At 31.9% G+C, this 22,784-nt stretch overlaps 1 protein-coding gene across 1 annotated transcript; it reads right to left on the bottom strand.

Moving 5' to 3' along the window:
* Positions 1-11: 11 nt before the first annotated feature.
* On the bottom strand, positions 12-22,745 carry Ck (myosin-VIIa ck). Its single transcript, XM_070307377.1, has 9 exons — positions 22,082-22,745; positions 13,384-13,430; positions 4,894-5,007; positions 4,285-4,431; positions 2,284-2,468; positions 1,261-1,382; positions 925-1,181; positions 126-291; positions 12-46 (listed from the first exon to the last, which is right to left on the bottom strand). The coding sequence occupies exons 2-9, from the start codon at positions 13,399-13,401 to the stop codon at positions 12-14; spliced, it is 1,044 nt and encodes a 347-aa protein (XP_070163478.1). The 5' UTR covers positions 13,402-13,430; positions 22,082-22,745.
* Between the last annotated feature and the right edge of the window lie 39 nt (positions 22,746-22,784).

Genomic DNA, 22,784 nt, shown 5'->3' with positions numbered 1-22,784 from the left:
AAGCAGTGGTATCAACGCAGAGTACTCTCCGTAGCGTCCAAATTATCTGGAAGTCATGAATGAAAGAATTAGATCTGTCTTGTCAACGACATATTTATAATAATTTGCGTAATTAAGTTTCATACCTACGACGGTGGCTCTATACTTTATATTGCCCATGTGTAATAAAGCCGCAAGCAATTTAAGCACTTCCCAGATTTCCATATCGGAGAATAGCAAAACCTTCATAGCCGATCTTATGTCGGCGAATTCGGCCGCGTCATCGCGCCCTTCGCAAGTAATGCCGCCACCCTAAAGATAAAAATAAATTATGTATATTGAATATTGATAGAGCATATGTGTAATAGAAAGCAAAATAAAATATACCGAAAAAAAAGCACTTTAAAATTCTTTTATACATATAAAATAAAATACAAGCGTACACATCCGATATTAATGTAATATTTAGTCGATATAGTAATGTGTGTGTGTGTGTGCATATAATATATTTAGGCAAGAATGTTATTTCCGGGACCCTTCAATTTGATAGGTCATTTTCATAGGATTTTTTATCAGAAGAAGAATGCTGCAAATCACAATGCGCTACAATCCATAGTTTTCGAGATATCGATTTTTAAAAGTCGTAATTACAGCAATACTTTTGTCACGATTGTTGGTAATTTGACACCATGTATGTTTTATAAAATATATTCTTAGTATTCAACGTATTCTTTTCATTTATTTATGTGTAGAAAAATCTAATGCGTAGGCGAGGGATAAACGGGGCCCCTCCCTCTCATCATAATAATATAGAGTTTAGTTTTTATTAAAAGATTGCATAGCACCCGTCTCATTATTTTTTAGACAGATCATGTATCTTGTGTTATTCTTATGTTGTTCTATATACATCTTTTTACTATTATTATTATTATTAATTTTACATACTCCTATGAGATATTTATACGTAGATGCATCCTCCAGTTCAAGCTTTTGTTTCTCTTCCCTCGAAAGGCCGGCTAACATACAATAAAAAATATGATAATTTCTCTCGTCTGCGCTTTGATATACGATCCGTGACTTTTCCAGAAGATATTGCTCTATCTTGGCTCCTTCTATTACACCTTGCTCGTTGAAGTGGATATCAATGTATTTGCCAAAACGGGAAGAATTGTCGTTTCTCACGGTTTTTGCATTGCCAAAGGCTATAATAAAATGTCGTTCGACCATCCATTAATTAATTCGGCCTTTAATTTAGGCACGAGATGATTATAACAATTTCACCTTCGAGTATCGGGTTCGCTTCTAAAATTTGCTGTTCGATCCATGAATGCTTCCCGCTTATCGCTGCTAAATATTGCAGAATTAATTTTGTGCTTTCTGTTTTTCCGGCTCCGCTCTCGCCGCTGAAATAAACGATTTTTTTTCATTAATAATACGAAGGAAATGATTTGTATGTGAGTTATAATATAGAATCTGCATAACATGCATGCTCTGTCTTTTATAATGTATTTATTTATATACAGAGTGTGTCAGAATTAAATGACCAAACTTTAAATATAAATTTAGGACCTAAAAAAAAAAAAAAAAATTCCTGTGGAAGTATGCTCGCAAACACTTCGTTCAAGAAACATTGACTTCTTAAGTTACAGAACTATAAGAATAATGTCGTTCATCGAATTTAATACCATTAAATCTTTTTGTATGGGGTGTTTTCAAGCAAAAAGTGTATGAAGTAGCTGTGAAGAAGTAGTAATGATTTTAAATCATTAAAACGGAGGATAGTGCGAAAAAATTACAGACGCACAATGTCAGTCAGCCACTCATTCTCTCATTGATAGGTGCAATGCTCTCTGGACTGGATGCCATTATTTTGATATGTGAAACAAAACATTCAATAATTAATTTTTGATTACTGTAAAGCAACAAAGAGGATAAACCTAGATTATTTCAAAATTATTCATTCCTAATAGTTCTTCAAAAGTCAATATCTCTTGAACGAAGCGTTTGTAAGCTTCCAGAGAAGCTTAGGTTGTATACTTCCAGAGAAAATTTTTGTTTTTGTTTAGAGGTCCTAATTTCATATTTCAAGTTTGGCCATTTAATCCTGCATAATTATAACTATTCTCAAAATAATAAATATTATGCTTGAAATATTAAATATTATCTTTTTTGCAAACTTCGTTTATTTAACAAGATATCATTCAAAATGATTGATCATCAAACATTTTGTGAAGTCCCGCATCATAAATCGTTTTTGACTTCCGCTTTAGTGTCACATATGTAAAAACCCGGACACTCTCGTACCTAATTACTATGCATTGATCCTGGCCGTATCGATTCATGTGCGCATAACTATTATCGCCGATGGCGAATATGTGAGGTGGCAGCTCCCCGATTTTACGATCCTTGTAGAGTTTGATTTGTTCTGCGGTATAAATAGGCAGTATCTGATATGGATTGACGGCGACCAGGATGGAGCCTGTGTACGTCTGCAAAATTATTATGTTCGCATTGTTATACATTGTGTTTGCGACATATATTTGTCGCATTTATGTACCTGCCCGATTTCGCTCAACCAATCGTCTCTCATTGATTTCTTGCCCTTCCCATACAGCACCGCAAGATTGCAATAACATTGCAGCAACATTTTTCTGCAAGATTGCAATATTGCAGAAACATTGCGAAATGTTGCTGCAACGTTGTTATGATATTGCAGCAACAGTAAAATGTCCGCCTACAGAAATATTGCAATATAATATTGCAGCAACATAACAATATAATATATATGCAATAATGCTTTATGTATATTTATCGAAATAATATCTTTAACATGTGAAAAAAATAATAAGAAATTAGGCCTATAAGAGTCAGGATCTAGCGAATTTTTGATTTTATATATTATAAGAATGGAAACTATTAAAAGAATTCTTAGTCCAATGTCTGAGCCCCTGTATTGGGGTCATATCATACGACTTAAATTAACAAAAATAGTTATTATATCTTTTTAATCTTACTAGCCGCTCTTTGTAAACCTTATATAATCATCATGGCTAAAAATTACCCAGTAAGCAATTTGATAACAAATTGTTGCCAAATTGGCATCAAATTCGCTCAAAACTTGGTAACAAATCCAGTGCCATCTGTGTCCGCATTAAGCTTGTGTTTTGGTGACAAAGCTTGTTGACATAACCTGACAGCAAATTGACGGCAAAAACCGAGCAAAGCTTGACATGATTTGACGTCAAATTGATGGCAAAAATCGACCAAGATCTGCGCAAGACAATCTGATAGCAGATTGTCAGCAAAAACCGAACAAATACTGCAGCTTTTGGCCATTCATATAAAAATATATATTTAAATAGATTTAAAGCCTTAACCCTAAATAACAAAATGATGATAAGTTTTGGTCATAAAATGACCATTAGATAATTAGACATTATATAAAATCATATATTAATATGTTAAAACATATAGGTAAATTCAAATAACTTAATTTATAAAATTAAAGATCTTTTTGGACAGAAATTGTTTGAATAAGTGAAAATCGAACAATTATCTGTCCGATTTGCAAAAAATCAATTCAATATCTGAATTTCCTGTATAAGAATTGTGTCAAAAATTGAACTGATAGAAATATATATATTATAATATTATTAGCATTTTGTAGGCTTTATATACACTCATGACAAGGATTTGAATACGGGTATAGATAATGAATAATGCGCCGCATAGCGATAAGCGAATGAACTATTTTATAATACTTTGTAATAAGCTGCAGATTTTGTTCGGTTTTTGCTGCCAATTTGCCATCAGATTGCGCACTCTAGATCCTGCTCAGTTTTTGCCGACAATCTGATGTCAGTCATGTCAGCAAGCTTTGTTCGGTTTCTGCTGCCAATTTGCTGTGTAGTTATGTTAGCAAGCTTTGCTTGATTCTTGCCGGCAATCTGCCAGCTTAATCGGTAATAACAACTCTTGTACCAAATTTGTAGCCTTTTTGCTGACAATAATTTGTAGCAAACACTTGGCAATATCTGTTAGAACAGACCTGGCTGACTGGATAAATGCGGAATAGATAGCGCAACATGCGCCGCATAGTGGTAAACGAATGAACTAGCGATTATTAAATACTTTTTTTGTAATATTTTCGGAATGTTGCTGTAACATTGCTAAAGTTACATTGTAAAATAATGTCTTTGCAATATTTCTGCAACATTAAACTGCAATATGCAATGTTACAATGTTGCAGCAATGTTGTTGCAAGCTTTAGTGCTGTATGGGTTGTAATGCAATAAGATTACTTACGTAAATGAGATTCTCGTTATAACGTATTAATAAATTTCGCAAAATTCCCGCTTCATGGAGGTCTCCTAAACTGATCATATCTTCTACACCTTGCACCGAGGTGGCATGCATGGCCTTTATCCGTCTCTCTGGTGTTAACCATTGTTCCTGCGGAGTTATTTTCTCGTGAATTAATATAGAACAATTGGGCATCTTAGAAAAAGTGCGAGTAGTGAAATTCTTTACATTCTTCACGACCGGATTTTATTTTATTTTTAGCGAAACTTTCGTCAATGAATATTATCATCTTTTTTTAATTTTATGGCATCTAAATAGATAATATCCGATTAATCAAAATCGATAATAAGTCTCGAATTTGCAAATTTTGTTATAAAATACATTTGCAATTAATCAAAAAATAGTTAAAATTGAGAGACTTTATTTCTTAATTCGTAAAAGATGTTTTTGTAATCGCTTGCGTTATATATGTATTAGTACAATATAACTTTCAACTTTATAAAATGCCATTGGATCTTTTTGCGATTCTATTATTCTAACGATTAGATAAAAATCTCGGATTTTCTTCCAAAGTAAATAATAATATATACGACAATAATTTTATAATAATACCTTGTTATCGTCGTCCTTTACTTGGATACGTCTGCCTTCTGCTGAGATTACTCGCGCTCCGATCGCGACATCAAATTCTCTTCCTGAGATTGGTTCTATCCATATATAATCCCCCTGCAAAAATTTGAATATATTCGCACATCTTCCTGTTCTTCGCCAGAATTTTACCGCAGTATGATGCGGTTCAATGGAAATTGTGTGATTTTCGTAATGTATTTCCTTCCGTGAAAACATGTGTTCGAGCATACACATTTTATTAAAAGCACATAATCTCAAAGTGTGGAACACAACACGATTGTGTGATAATTAACTTGTTAAATATTATTATGCATCATCATTAGGATAATTATAGTAACTCAACATGGTGTAATACAGAGTCTGCATTTTTACATTTTTATTTTTATTTAAATATTTCTCCATTTATTTAACAGGCTGTCTACTCAAATCTTGTAAAAAAAGTTCCCCAAAAATTTCCTTATGTATTTTTGAGTTTCTTGAATTTCCTGAAAATTTCCTGAGATATTTTTTATTCAAAATTCTAGATAAAGAGAATATTTTAAAGATTTTTGGGTGCAACTTTCTAAAATAAGTTTTTCTATTTTACGCGTTTTCTGATGTTTTTTACTCATGCAAAAGAAAAACACAAAGTCAGTCAAGTTTCAAGTACTAGATTCGCAAATGTACTGGGGAAAAAAAAAAAAAAAATAATAATTTTTATAAGATTTTTCACTTGTATAACATTTCCATTTTTTTATTACTAAAAATTACAATAAAAAATATACACTACATTTTTTGTTAATATTGAATTTTTGTTATATATTGAATATATAAATAGAGAGATATATATAAATAATTTATAATATATTTTATATGTATATATATATATATATATATATATATACACAGAGTGAACCATTTTAATAAATCCACGCGAATATCTCAAAAATAGAACCCAATAGACAAAAATGTTTCAGACAAAAGTTGGTTTCGAGGGGCCACATGATAAAAATATGGACTTGACCTTGAGTGACCTTTTCAAGGTGAGATCAATATGATGGATGTTTTCTTAAATGGAACCTTCCATTTGTTATTGCATATTCTTATAACTTATTTTGAGCTTTTCAAAACACTATAATAAAGTATTTTTTCTCATTAAGTACTTTTTCAGTTATTTTATATTTTAATCTGATATATTTTGATATAAAAAATAAAATATCTCGTAAAATATCTGGTTTTCGATAATCTTACCGTGATACTTTTATGTACAGAATAATGAGACAAATCAATTGGTGTAAAAAAAAAAAAAAAAAATACATTATAAATAATTACATACTTTTTCTTAAAAACAATTATTTTTTTTATACTAATTAATTTGTCTCATTATTCTGTACATAAAAGTATTACGGTAAGATTATCGAAAATTAAATACAATATTTTACGAGATGTTTTATTTTTTATATCAAAATATGTCAGATTAAAATTTAAAATAATTGAAAAAGTACTTAATAAAAAAAATACTTTGTTATAATGTTTCGAAAAGCTCTCGAAATAAGCAACAAGAGTATGTAATAAAAAATGGGAGGTTCCATTTAAGAAAACCGATCACATTGACCTCACCTTGAAAAGGTCACTCAAGGTCAAGTCCATATTTTTATCATATGGCTCCTTCGAAACCATGCAACTTTTGTCTGAAACATTTTTGTCTATCGGGCTCAGTTTTCCAGATATTCGCGTGGATTGATTAAAATGGTCCACCCTGTATATTATATATATACAATATACATATATACATATATATACATATATAAACATACATATAATTCATAAACTTTATCGGCGGAGTGTCAACTGCCAATACAAGATGATTCAAAAGATTATTGATAAACTTCAGGAGAGTATAGAAGGATCGGAATATAGCAACTTTCGAATAGGAAGCCATGTTCTTCAAAGTAATCCTGAGTCGGTACAAGCCTTATATTGAATGTAGTGGTCGCCACTTTGAACATTTTTTGTAACACTGTAGAGTATTATTGTGTTCATGTAATCTTTGCTTAGTGTTATTAAATTTTGTACAAATTAAAATTATTTCTATCATTGTTGTCGACGATGTAGTTCCTTACATTCAAAGGCTTGAACCATTCTGTATAAAAGTAAAATTATCAAAGAGAGAATTTTTGAAAAATTCTCCGAATCCGAATAAAATTCCATGAGAATTTTCTAATCTTTCAAGTACAAAAAAATCTCTGGAAATTCCAAATTTTCCTTATTTGTAGTTTCAGAGAGTGGATACCCTGTTTAATTGTCATTCGGAAGTTTCCACATTCTCTGCAATATTGAAGCATTCGGATTGAGACAATAATCATCGTATCAAAGAAGAATATTATGCATGTTTCTATTTTTATTATTTTTCTTATTATTAATAAATATCCATAAAGCAGTTTCTACGTATGCCTACGCTACTGTTAGACACGTACGACATACGTACCTGTAACCTAAATAATTGTCGAAGGTAGTGAACGTGGCGTTAGCGTTATACATGGACACAATAATTCGGGCTGTATTAATAAAAATCTGACTCGCGTTAGTAGTTTACGTTATTGAGCAATTTACAAATTGGCTGATAGGATTTTTATGGCAATAAAAAACTCTCGCGTTTGCAAATATATACGAAAAACGAGAAATAAGGATCAATCAACGCGAGATATGGAATTTGCATTAATGCGAAAGAGTATCAGGTCTAAATTGAGTTATAATGTACCGTTGTAATAACTGTATACTTTACCATTTGGCGTGGTGCGTGGCGTAAACGAATAAAAAGGTGTTATTTCACAATTATTTGCACAATGTGCTTTTTTCTTATACCGATCGCTTTCAATCTTATTGAACTGTGTCGCATATTAGATCGATTCGCTTTCTCTTTACATTACTATTGTCATTTATAATATAGATCAAAGAAGCGCAAGGAGTGCATCGCGCTCAAACTTCATACTTATACTAACGCGTAACATTAATGGAATGTACTTATTTAAATGAGATATAAGTACTTCCCTTCTCTTATACAATCTAAATCTAGTAAAAAAGAAAATAAAGAAGATGTATTATTTATAGTCAGTCATTGAGAAAAGAAGAGAGAAGATCAAGGCATGAATGCGTAGAATGTGATATGTTGTGCTCTGTATAACTGCTTCAAGAAATATCTTATAATACTTTTTAATTAAACCTATGTTTTCATTAAACAAATACTTTTTACAAATTTTGTAAAAGTTCGATTTAAAAAAAAAATTGCCATCCTTAAAAGGTTAAAAAAATCCTTAACAAAGACAATGCTTTCCCATTACTCCATTGCGATTAAGTATGATGGTTTAAATTAATTTTCAAGCAAGCGAACAAGAACGAGAGAGAGAGAGAAAGAAATTATATATTAAAAAATAATTATTATAAATTATTTAAAAAAATATATAATTAAATAATATCACATATATAATGTTATTTAAGATATAACATTTTCATATATCCGTTAATCAAGCGCGATTGAAGGTTTGGCAAGCGAAAGTAAAACTCTTGGTGGAAGCAAAAGATAGAAGGGGCTTTTATTTCAAGACAAGAAACGGATGAGTTCTTTCGATGTTCCGGTGAAATGAACAATCAGAACGTATTTGTGTATCAAGTATACGATTTCCGTATTCGTACAGAAAGACTCGTTCCACACATAAATACTACACGCGCGCACCAATGCAAACAGTTGCAACATACGGAACTGCACGGAGCATTTCGTGCAGTGGGAGTTCGATGAGCTTTAATGAAACCGTCTTGCCTAATTTAATTGCAGATTACTCACAATTGACAGATAAGAGAAATAAAGAAACTAATAGTAAAAAATTAATTTTTTTTTTTTTCGAAATAATGATTTTCATCGTCGTATTTTAAACATTTGTGTTTAAAACAAAAATTATTTTGAATTATAATATTCGCTGTAAGCCAAGTCAAAAATGGCAACTAATTTTTCAAAATTTACAAAGGATGCAACGCATTTGAATAAATAAGTCAAACAAACTCTGTAATTTGATTCATTTATGCTGTCTACACGTATCTTAGCGATATTGCAAAAAATTGAAATAAAAACTATTTAAAAAAATCATCGTTTATCATGATTCTCTTCAATTTGTTTCATTCAAGTTAATTATGATATCGAATGGATGTAATTGGATTTAATTCGCAATAAGATAAGAGACAACCATATGGCACATAAATGATCCGTATTATGTTATGTGACAATTGCCAATTTCACTTGCGCGAAATACGAAGATGATGCTTGTTCACAAAATAGTAAAAAATTGCCAATTATGCCTAATTAACTGATCACCCATTTCAAAATTCGTGCGTCATCTCTCTCGTTCGCGCATCATGTGGAACTCAATACTATTTTATTAAGGTAGTATCTCCGCGGAAGTATTTCTTTAAGAATTTATTAAAACTTGGCCTATACGTTATTAGATGTGTTATCCAAACATTTGTGCAATTTAAATAAGATTTACATATCTCTAAATCGAGATATTTACACTTGAAGTTGGCATGATTTACACGTAACCCATATACAAAGCGTGCACCAACAATACGTTTTCAATTATACCGTCAAAACTACATTTATAAATGGAATAAAAAATGAGAGAATGCTAGAGAGAGATTATACAAATATTCTGACAAAATTAGAGGATAATTTACCGTTTAATTTTGAAGATACAGAATATTTGAGAAGCGTGATATATTTGGTATTATTAGACATATTAGGTGAGCAAACGATCACGTGGAGAAAGAAAGGAATGACAACGAAGCATCCCGTACAGCACCGAAAGATTGCAAAAACGTTGCATAGATCTTACATTGAAACATTGTAATATTGCATAAAAGTTGCGAAATGTTTCTGCAATGTTACTGCAAGCCTGCGGCAACGTTGAAATGTCCGCCCTCAGAAATATTTCAATGTAAGACTACAGTAATGTTACGGTGCAATGTATTTGTAATATTTAAATACATTGCTACAAATATGCAAAACGCTTCAAATTTAATACATAAACTTTGAGAACATATAAAAACATCCAAAAGAGATAAGAAAAAAGATTGTGAATTTACGCAATTACAACGAGTTTTTTCTCGTCTGTCGTGGATATCTTTAATATTCTCCAAGTTTATCTATTAAATTTGAAGCATTTTGCATATTAAAACATTATCAAATTTTTGCTTTTATATAAAAATGGGAACTATTAAATAATTTTCTGTTATCTAATTAACATCGCTATTTTATAAATTATTTACAAGTTTAAGAAATTGATAATGATTAAATAATTTAATCCATAAAAATTAAAATTTTATTTATGTAAATATTAAACTCCATATCTTAAGTAGACAATAAACGGATAATTTTAATTTTTTTCGAATAATTATTTGTCCGATTTTTGAACATTCAATTCAATATCTGAATTTCCGGTATTGGGATTGTATCAGACAAAATAATCTGATAAAAATGGTTATTATACCTTTAATATTACTAACCGCTTTTTGCAAGCTTTATATAACCATCGTGATTAAAGCTTAAATACGGGATAGATAACGCAACGCGTGCCACATAGTGGTAAACGAACGAAGTAGCGATTATCAAAAACTGTTTTTTGTAATGTTTTTGAAATGTTGCTGTAACATTCTCATGACATATTACAATTCCATATTCCAATAATGTCTCAACAATATTTCATTGCAACTTGCAAGATTGTAACAAGTACTCTGCGTTGATACCACTGCTTGTGCTGTATGGGATAGCGCAGACAGTTCTAGCAAAAAATTTACTCCTACCGACGTGACAAAAATAGTTAATAAAAAAAGTTTTACGATGGTATAATATTTCTTGTATTAGTATTAGAGAGTATCACGTCAATATTATAGATTTTATAGATTTTTCTATGAAGACTTGATTAAATTATCGATCTTTTAGACCAGGGCTCGGAATTAGATGCCTTTTTCGGGCCAATGTCTGAGGCGACACCTACAATTCCCCTACTACTGTTCGAGGCTCGACAGCCAAGCCGCCGATCGCGCGTGTTACAGTGTGGCTCAGGAGAGTCCCTATATAAAAAATATGCTGGAATCGTACCTTTCGCTAAATCGTCATAAAAATTATCCTTGCTAGATAATTTTTATATCGGCCAGAAAAGGGCATATAATTCCGAGCACTATTTTAGACATGTGGTATACATGGGACAAAACTTTTGGTTGGGGTTGTCGCGGAGGTATTACCTTAAGATTCTATCCCAAAAGATTGAGCTGCGAGGAAGGCTGAAGGAAGATATATTGATTACTGACACGCGTAAGCTTGTGTCAAATAAAGTTTTGGACTTCCCGCATGCGTTGCATATTTTCTTTTTGGATCCCTAGCAAATAGATATTTTCCATCCCGTACATTTCATATAAATTTGATCGAGCAACAAGCCGTGTATCGATTATAATCTTTCACAAAACTATCTTTCGTTTATGTATAATATACAATATTATATAACTTTACTGATATAAGAAAACCAATGGACCTATAATCGTTTTGTGCGCATGACAAAATACCGTATAATCGATCTACGTTATCCAGTTTTTTTTCTTTTTCTTTTTTATGCAGCGTGTTCTTGGTCGTCATTGTATATTAGTAACGATAGCACAAGCGTACATTACAAGATATATAAATAGATACAGAAACTATCGCCGGTTATTAAATGTCACTAATCAAACGTACATGGATTTGCGCAATACTTTATGCGCGGATATTTTATTTTTTATCAACTATTATCAACTATTGTTTTTTTTTATAACTATTGTTTATTTGCATATTGTTTAACACTTTTCTGGCGCTATCAAATCGAACACTTTTCCATGTACTTAAATTTTTTTACACCTTTGATCACAAAATATTTCGAGAAATGTTGATTTTCTTTTTTTACGGTTTCTGTAGTATCGACGTAGCAATAATTTGAGAGAATAAGAAGTTGTATGTACAAAAAGATAAGAAGCAGCGTTTTTCTGCTGCGTTGTCCGTCGAAATGACTACGTGAGCATTATTTAGCGGTACATTATTGTTTACAACGAGAGAACACGATGATTCCCGTTCGGTTATTTTCACTCGTCACAGATTCCTACTGACCGTGTTGAAGAATAACGAAGAAAGCAGTAAATGTAATGGATTTAAACTTCGCGAGATTGCAGCTTCATCGAATTTTGCTTGGTTTCGTCATTCAATGGATCGACGCATTTACACGCAAATTTCTATCGCTTTTCACCTGCGAGAAATTGTTCGCAATATCCTTGTAGTTATGATCAACAAAGTATAGATACGAATACACCATAATACAATATATATATATATGTAAAAAACATTCTGATATAACACACTGTTATGATTATATGTTATCAAAATCCGTCAAGTAGGAATCGGTCGGTAAATTATATCGTATATACAGGGTGTCCCGTTTTAAAAGTTCCACCCTCATAACTTTTCAGGATCAACGTTTGAAGGAAAACGACTCGCATAAAAGTTGTAGGGAACAAAGGGGGTCATCTAATAGTGACCTTGAACTTGATATTAAAAGTTATTTTCAAGGTCATTTGAAGGTCAACTTCCATTTTTTAAATGAAACCCCCTATTTTTCATTACATATTCTTGTAGCTTATCTTGAGAGCTTTCCAAAACACTATAATAAAGTATTTTTTTATCAAGTACTTTTTAAGTTATTTTATATTTTAATCTGACATATTTTGATATATAAAATTAAATATTTCGTAAAATATTTAGTTTTCGATAATCTTACCGTAATATTTTTATGTACAAAATAATAAGACAAATCAATTAGTGCCAAAAAAAAAACAAATAATTGTTTAAAAAAATACATTGTATATAACACTTTTTTATTGTACAATATATACATTTTCTTAAAAACAATTACTTTTTATACTAATTGATTTGTCTCATTATTCTGTACATAGAAGTATTACGGTAAGATTATCGAAAACTGTACATTTTACGAAATATTTTATTTTTTATATCAAAATATGTCAGATTAAAATATAAAATAACTTAAAAAGTACTTAATAAAAAAAATACTTTATTATAGTGTTTTGGAAAGCTCTCGAGATAAGTTACAAGAATATGTAATGAAAAATAGGGAGTTTCATTTAAAAAAACAGAAGTTAACCTTCAAATGATCTTGAAGATGACCTTTAATGTCAAATCCAAGGTCACTATTAGATAGCCCCCTTTGTTCCCTACAACTTTTATCGGAGTCGTTTTCCTTCAAACGTTGATCCTGAAAAGTTATGAGGGTGGAATTTTTAAAATGGGACACCCTGTATATATATCGTATATGTGTGTGTGTGTGTGCGCGCGCGCATATATAATACGAATAATATTATATCAATTAGACGTCAAGAGAGTAACAGAGATTAGTACAAAAAACCTACCCGTGTGACGATGACCATCTCTTAAGTCGTGGTTGTCGGCACTCCGCCTAGAAACAAAAAAAAAATAAATAGATATACATATAAGACTAATAAATCATGTGCGTCAATCATGTACGTTTATAATTTTAGTTAATAAGAGATTTTTTAAAGATTTTCTGCTATAAAATTTGTAAATTTTAGAAAAACCTATCACGCGAGTATCATATATAGAGGGTGTCCCAAAATTAAACCAACAAACTTTAGGTGGTTTTAATGTACACCAAAACAAGTCAATTTTGTCAATAAATCCGTATCCGCAAATAAGCTGTTTTGGCACTAGAGAATCAAAGACTAATATGGGCAAAAATCTTTGAAAACAATTATTGTTTCAAAATTTTAGTAATGTGGTTAAATAGAGGTGTTTTTACCATGAAACTTTTATATAAAACATTTTTTGAAATCTCGAATAATTTTCGAGATATGTATATCGAGAAAAACAAAAAACCACTCTACATATGAAGGGTGATTTCATTCCTTAGAATAGTTTTTGGGCCACAACTGGAAATTTCTAAATTTATCTATTTACCCTCCCCCCTCCCTCCTCTCCTTTCTACATGTGTGTAAAATTTCATCAAAATCAGAATTTTCGGCTTCGCGAGGTTCCCGCGAGGAAACTGTTAGAGGAACAATCAAAGGTAAAGTCATTTGAACTCGCGAGTCCCAAGAATTTGACGATACTGTGCATCGTACGCACGTGTCGCTGCATCTATTTCAAGGAAAAAACATCTCTATAGACATCGGTGATGTCTGGCGGATCACCGTTACTATAGTAGCAGCGCAAAAACCTGTTTGCAAAAGTGGGTTAGATAGTTTATGTTGCCGAGCCATACGGCCTCAATGATATCCGTGAATCTTCTCGAGATCAATTTCTTATCCGGCGCGCACAGCCATCTAATCTGTTCAAATACTGTCGCATGTTCAGATCCGCGGATCGCCGAATCATAACCAATCCGATTAAAATCAAGATTAAAAAGCGTTTTATAGCCACCGTAATTTTAGTAACATATTTCTGAGCTCAAATAAGACATAAATCCGAAGACGAAAATGTGGAGATTATATTATTTTTTAAATAGAATGCACTTTTTTGTAAACTTCGCGCACGATACATCGCTTATTATTAGTAATAAAAATGCTCTCCTTCTCTTATTGTTTATTATCGAAATAATTACGTGCATAATGTCGAAATGTTTCGTTGACACGAGTCATATTTAAATGCAAATACCTAGTAAGTATATTACATGTGCAGATAATAATAATTATATAAAAATATTATAAAATGTTAAACGTTTAATGTGTAATGAGCTGCTCAAATTATCATAAAATGTCATATGCTATCAATTCCTCTCATAAAAATGTTTTGCTCAATACCAATCGATATAATATTTTTTAATATACATATAAGATAGATGTACAACTCGGCAATGCACAATAAAATATATTAAATATATCGATACAAATGCAAAATTTATGTATGTGTGCGTGTGTGTGTGTGTGATATTGTTTTATTTATTTCTATTGACGAATTTTATCTACGGTAAGCTGTCTCTACTGATGTAAAATAAAAATATTTCAATATTGAGCTTTTAGTTATTTACAGAATTTATGTGTTTAGAATCTTTCTTGTATTTATGTATATATTCGCCAAAACATTTTTATCATATTGGCACTGGTGATAAGCTGGTCTGGCATATACCCATACAGCACCGAAAGATTGCAGAAACGTTGCATAGACCTTGCATTGAAACATTGTAATATTGCATGGAAATTGCGAAATGTTTCTGCAATGTTACTGCAAGTCTGCGGCAATGTTGAAATATCCGCCCTTAGAAATATTACAATGTAATATTACAGTAATGTTACGGTGCAATGTATTTGTAATATTGAAATGCGTTGCTACAAATATGCAGAACGCTTTAAATTTGATAGATAAACTTTGAAAATATATAAAGACATCCAAGAGAAATAAGAAAAAAAGATTGTGAATTTACGCAATTACGAGTTTTTTCTCTCTTGGATGTCTTTATATATTCTCGAAGTTTATTTATTAAAATCTGAAATATCGTGCATATTAAAAAATTATTATCAAATCTTTGGTTTTATATAGGAATGGAAACTATTTAACAATTTCCTGTTATCTGGTTAACATCGCTATTTTATAAATAATTTACAAGTTTAAGAAAATAGTAATGATTAAATAATTTCATTCATAAAAGTTAAAATTTTACTTATATAGATATTAAACTCCATATCTTAAGTAGACAATAAACGGATAATTTTAACTTTTTTGGATATTTATGTATTCGATTATTGAACAATCAGTTCAATATCTGAATTCCCTGTGTTGGGATTGTACCGGATAAATTAAACTGATAAAAATAGTTATATCTTTAATCTTATTAGCCGCTCTTTGCAAACTTTATGCTTTATGTAATCATCGTGACTAAAACTTGCGGGATAGATAACGCAACGCGCGCCGCATAGCGGTAAACAAACGAACTAGCGATTACCGAAAACTGTTTTTTGTAATGTTTTTGAAATGTTGCTGTAACATTCTCATAAAATATTACAATTATATGTTCCAATAATGTCTCAACAATATTACATTGCAACTTGCAAGATTGTAATATTACTGCAATGTAATTGCAATGTTCTGTGCTGTATGGGTAATGTTCGCTACACTTTACGCAGATCTTCTTTTGTAAGATCTTTTCATTTAATTTATGTCTTTACATACAATTAAATCACATTCATTGTCAGTTTAGTCATAGAAATTTATGAATCACAAAAATTGAAATTATAAAAATTTAAGGGGGTAATTATGCATATTAAGACTCCACCTCCGCAGGGTAGTGATGTTGACATATGTTGTCAAGGTCCTGATCAACATTCCGAAGGTTTCAGCCAGCGGTCGTTGTTTATTCAAAAGTTATTAACAAATAAAGTTTGAGAAGTATACCACGTAATTTTCGAACATGTATAAAAGAATAGTGACCTTGACATAACGAAAATCGTGATGTAAAGTGTATGCAGGGGTCCCCCCCCCCCCCTATAGGGATGCTCCACTTCCGGAAGATATAACCTAACTCAAACCTATTTCTAATTTAAAATTAAAATTTGGTTTGGGTTAGGTTATATCTTCCGGAAGTGGAGCCCCCCGGAGGGAAAGGAGAAGGCAGGATCCACTGCGTCCACGCATATACTTTACAACACGAATTTCGTTATGTCAAGGTCAAACTCACTATTCTTTTATACATGTTGTTCGAAAATTACGTGGTATACTTCTCAAACTTTATTTGTTAATAACTTTTGAATAAACAACGACCACCGGCTAAAACTTTCGGAATGTTGATCAGGGTCATAACCTTGACAACATTAGTCAACATCACTATCCTGCGGGGGTGGGGTCTTAATATGCATAATTATCCACTTCGTTTCAAAGATACACAATCGACTCTCAGATCTAAGCATCGCTGTTAATTATTTTCAATAGACATCAAACTCGATAGACTGAAAAATTATGAAATAGATTGAAACGAGTGCTAAGGTACATAAAGGATACTCTCAATATGCAATTATGTTTTCATAGAGGAATCAAAGAAGTGATACGATGCTACGCAGATGCAGACTATGGAAGTGAGGTCGATAGGAAATCAACTTCTGGGTATTACATTCAAGTGTATGGAAATCCAATTCTATGGAGTATAAGAAGACAGTCTACTGATATATTGCGTCAGCGATGGCTGATTTAATTTAGACGAAAAATTTGTTACTAGACTTTGAAGTCAAATTTACAAACTGCCATACAAACCGAAGAATAATTGTTAGAAAATAATGTAACATATACAATATATACCATTATAAACCATAAGTTTTAAAAAAATTTTTCTCACATATGATGATTTAATTAAGAAAAAAATTAATAATTTTATGTGGACTATATAATAATTATATTTAAGCTTCTTTCCACGACAAACACATACATGCACATCACTCTCTCTCTTTCTCTCTCTCTCTCTCTCTCTCTCTCTCTCTCTCTCTCTCTCTCTCTCTCTCTCTCTCTCTCTCTCTCTCCCTCCCTCCCTCCCTCCCTCCCTCCCTCCCTCTCTCTCTTTCTTTCTTTTACACACACACATATACGCGCGCCGTTTTACGATTGTAATACAATCTATAGAACATAAAATATGGATCCATTCTTCGATATTGGAACGGATCGAATTGATAAAATTTAGCGAAGTGCGGAAAATTCTATTTTCTCTCTCCAGATGACATGCAACGAAGTTTGCGCTTGGCTGCGCAATACATTTTAGAAGAACGAACAGGGTAAAAGACAGCTAGAACTATTATTGCTCGTGAATTGAATCTGTAAACTGAGCAAATATATATGCTTCGCATTATTATTAGGATAATCTCAGCAGTTCGCTTTTAGGGGAAAAATTGAATTTATTAGACTTGAAGTGGAGTAAAAGATAATAATTATATAAATTTATACCAATAAATTTAAATTTAGATTTTCAGAGACATAAGAATCTTGTAATTAAGGTCTATCTCGGGGCAAAATTAGAGATATTATAGAGATATTAAAAATGCGATTAATCTGTCTATCTAATTTTCATATCTGCATCTAATTTTCATCGTCGCACGTTTATAATAATTTAATGTAAAAAAATTTAATTATTGATTAAATGTATATATATAGTCAAAGAGATTTTTCATTTGCACATTTATTAAGAAAAAGGCTATGATAGATTGACGGACTCCTGGTCGCGTTTGTTCTAAGAATACGATCTTCGCAAATCTTATATGATATTTTTTTATATTAATTACAAATATATTTTGTGTTATATACACGTGTGCTCTAGCACATGCAAATCTTTCAGCAAATCGCGAATAAACAAGCTTTGTTAATGCGATCGTCGCGATCGAGTATTTCACTATCCGATATAAAATTGCATTTCAATTTCTTTCTTGATATCTCGTTTGATTTATTGACATACAACAAGACTTGACAATTTTTTAGTCATTTATTGCATTATTAATTAACCCTTAAAAGTGACACATTTTCTTTGCTCTGTTCCTGGTCACATATGGGTCACAATGTCGTATCGCAGTTTTAGCCATCTCAAAGTGCTTGAGAAAATCTACAAAAATGTATACATACTCCTTGACATCTGTAGAAAAATAATCATGTACAACAAAATTAAAAAAATAAATTTTAAACATTTTTTGATAAATATCTATAAAAGGTGATACCTCACTAATTTTTTTCCATTTTAATATGTTATAAAGAGTAAATTTTTCTGAGTAACTTTTACTTAACAACTATGTGGGGGTTGCATGTGGTTTCCGAAATAAAATATATCACTTTAAAGTATTGAAGACATATGATGGTAAAACTTTACAAAAACGGACTCAATAACTTTACCTTGACATATATTATCAAGATTGCTCTCTTGAATATCCTCCAGGTTTCAAACGTTCCTCGTTTATTAAAAAGATATTAATAAAAAAATGTCCACGAATTATATGTAATTTTCAGAGACTATATATATTTTATAAAATATATTCTTAACAGATTTATTTATTTATGTGTAGACAAATCGAACGCGTGGACGGGGAGGGGCCCTGCCCTTCCCTCTGCCCCCCATCCGAAAAAACTAACCTAATCCAACCCATGTCCGAGGGATAAATCTTTATTTTAAGTAATAATAGTAATACTTAAAATAAAAATTCACCCCGCGTCGATTGTGGAAAATATAGAGTAATGTTTAAGTTGTAGATGTATACGAATTACTATTACCCCTTCCGAATTAAGGATGTATTGCAGATACAATCGTAGTAAAAAATAGCTGAAATTCGATATTGATGAATATGTCAATTTCTTATGTAGTTTCAGTATGAGAAATTGCGTTGAATATTACGATTTAATCATAGTTACAGTGTAGACATGTATCTTTGAATTTCTGTTGCCTTATTACTGAGAATTTCCGAATTTTGTGAATCAAAATGATTAACTTTTAGCAGTGACGATACCTCAAATTCAACTATTTTCACAGTGAATTTCGCGTCATATCGGATGACATAACCAATTTCATCAAATTATATTTAATATCTACTTAACCAGTCAGGACTTGTTAAATATTATTTAATCAAATATTTCTATATATAAACTACACTTCTGTAAATTCTGAATATTATTTCCATTTGTTTTGGCTTTTTGAATCGACGTGTCACACGTTTTCCATAAGATCACGAGTTAAATCGCTGTAAATTAAAATCGTCATAACTTTTGATCGCTTCAGTGAACCGACTCAGCATTTCTTTATAAGTTTCTGGACATATGTAAGAACATTCTGTACAATTTTGGTTAAATTCCTAATATTTCAAAAATAGGTACAAAACATCCTTAAAATCGTTGCTTTCGTTTTACATACATAGACATCCGTGTCTTGCCATGAACTTGAAGCACAGGCGTGAGCAGTCGCAGTCATTGACTTTGAAAATATCCGCAGAGAACGGTCAGTGGCGTAGCGTCATGTGCGCGAGCAGGAGACTTTAATGGGTGATCGAACGAGTCGCCGAGGAAGCCTGTATAACTTATGTTAATCCTACAAGACAACTTATATATAGATTGAGACATATAATGTTTCGGAAGCCGTATTTCCAGTAATATTGGTATTTATTTATTATAATCACATTTATTAAATAATAATTAATATTTAAAAAAATATGAAATAAAAAGCACTCTGATTTTGACACGCGCAGGATGTTAGACATCTGTTTGTTTATCACTCTACTCTCTCTCTCTTTCTTTCTCTCTGTATGTATGTGTAGTGTGTGAATAATCAATTACAAAGAAAATAAATTTATAATTCTTACAATTTATTAACGCGTAACGTGCACTGTCAAATTTGTCACAAGTAATATATTTTCACAAATTATTAATGGCGACATATTAAATTAATATCTGCGATATACAATTTCAGTATACGTTAGAAAATTATCAGAAATAAAAGAGTAATATCTATTGCTCGAGAAATATGATGTAATAATATATATATATATATATATATATATATATATATATATATATATATATAATATATAAAATATATGTATGTTTGCGTGATTGTAAAACTCATGTCTTCGACTTAAAATCAATTTATCAATCACTTTATCTGATAGTTATATACTTATCTCTTACTATTATCACAGCACCACTGCACGCACAATATTCATGCGTACCAATCAAAGCAACTCGTTATGTTTTTTTTAATTATTATTATTATTATTAATACTACCGTCAAGTCTTGTCGTAACAATCTATTCGATTCGTCGACGCGACATATGTAGTACAAAGTTTAGCGTTATTTGTGGTTGTTTATATATTATTTCATATCTCAATCATGTTTTTGTATTAAAAACTAATGACTAATGATGAGAATTCTGGTATCTATCCGTAAATGCGACGCTTGATAAAAAAGATCTTTTTTTGAGAGTCTTTTTCTAAAGAGCAAATTCTGCCTCGAGAGATATTTTTGAAAAACTATTTAAATTCAAGATTCCTCCTAAACGTGCCCCGGTCGCATTATAAATCATACATTTTTATTAATATATTGATAATGATTTCTGATAATCTTTTGCAAATTTTTATTTCAGATCGGGCACGCCAAGTTTTCGTATGTCACTTTAAGCTTAACCCTTTTCGTTCCGAGCCTATCTGGTTATTAAGTTTATAATTAATTTCAAAACAAGTCGAGTTTAGCATGGGACACTTTTAAATTCGAAATTGGTGATCGATGTGATCGACGTTATTGCAGTAAGGGTTAAATAATTTACTATTTGTAATAAAATCCGCAATATAATAGTGCTATTTTATATATTATGCAAAATATTTATTTGGAATATAATAGTGTAATTTCATAATAAAAGTAAAATGCATTTTAATTTTCTCAAGAGAATCTATAATATTTTTATAAATGCAAGATTGATTTTATGACAAATATTATTTCAAATTATAAATCCTCACAAACTGAATTGCTTCTAAATATTTAGCTAGTTAACTATTGACTTCATATTTATTTTTTATTTTTCATTTTTTAAGGGAAAATTTTTTTATAAGTTTGTAGAGGTAAATATTTTTTTTCAACTTTTTGTTGTGTACATGCTAGGATATTTTTTATGTACTTGGCATGTATTTTTTTACCTTTGTAAGGTTTTTTTTAGTGGGTGAGACTGTTTTAGTGGGTAAGACGGCCTTTTTTGAGAGTATTTTTTTAAAGAGCAAATTCTATCGAGACATGCTTTTAAAAAACTACTTAAATTCAAGATTTCTCCAACACAATGTTCCCGCTTTTTTCAGCGTTAAACAATCCTCGAGAATTCTGATCGTGCAATGGCGCGTGAGGATGTATTCCACCAGCAAAATGAGAAATCGAAATTTTCATCGCCGTTCTTTTATGTACTTTCGCTTTGTTCGTCCGGAATATGCTCTTTCAACCTGTTTGACTCTGATGGTATCCTGGGATAATAAGCTAATCACTCCTCCATAGCTCAATCGCCGAAACAATAGAAGGAGCCAAGATAGAAGGAGCCAAGATAGAAGGAGGAAAAGGAAGATTTGTGAATCCCCATGCGTGAAAAGGAACTTTCAACAACGTACCTATTGCGAGTAACGAGAAACACGACGAGAGCGGCTTATATGTCGACGACACGCTCCATTAAAAGACACTATACACTGGCACTACACACTTCCGACGCGGTGGCGGGCAACTCTCTTCTCATGTCCGGTCCCTATAGGGATCGGCACTACGATGATGACGGGCGAATAACGAGCGAGCGAATGCAAGATGTATGCGCGAGATGATAGACTGAAGTCTAAGCGAATAGGTAGATGAGAGGTAAGGTAAGGTAAGGTAAAGTAAGATCACTAAGGTGATGAGATCGTGTGCGCGGGATAGCCAGTGGCAATTTACGGAGTCGCGACAACCAAGAGCAGCAGTCGTCGTTCAGTCGTTGTTCCAGAGGATAGATTACGGTGAACCGGCACATTAATACGTCCGCTCGGCGAGCTTCGGTTCGGATCGGGTATGCCAGGCTAGAGGCTAGCCAGGCGAAGATAGTAGCTGTAAGGCCGCACACACTTCGGGTTTCCCCACCGAACACTCCGCAATCCCTGACGGTGAAAGGTACACTATCGTAGACAACAATACGAACCCAACTGTGATTGACCGACCGTTCGATTCTATACCAGAGTTGTTTCCACGCTGCCAGGTCAGTCCGCTAGATAACGACCATTTGTGCGCTACGTTGTTCACCTGGCAGCCCCGTGCCCCGTGTCACCTGTTGCAACCGGATCGGCGCGC

This window comes from Polyergus mexicanus, unplaced genomic scaffold, assembly GCF_030449975.1.
Source record: "Polyergus mexicanus isolate NDT 795.1 unplaced genomic scaffold, iyPolMexi1.0 SCAF_14, whole genome shotgun sequence".
NCBI classification, from domain to species: Eukaryota; Metazoa; Arthropoda; class Insecta; order Hymenoptera; family Formicidae; genus Polyergus; species Polyergus mexicanus.
Note: the sequence above shows the minus strand (reverse complement) of the source record. Positions and strands in the feature narration are given on the sequence as shown.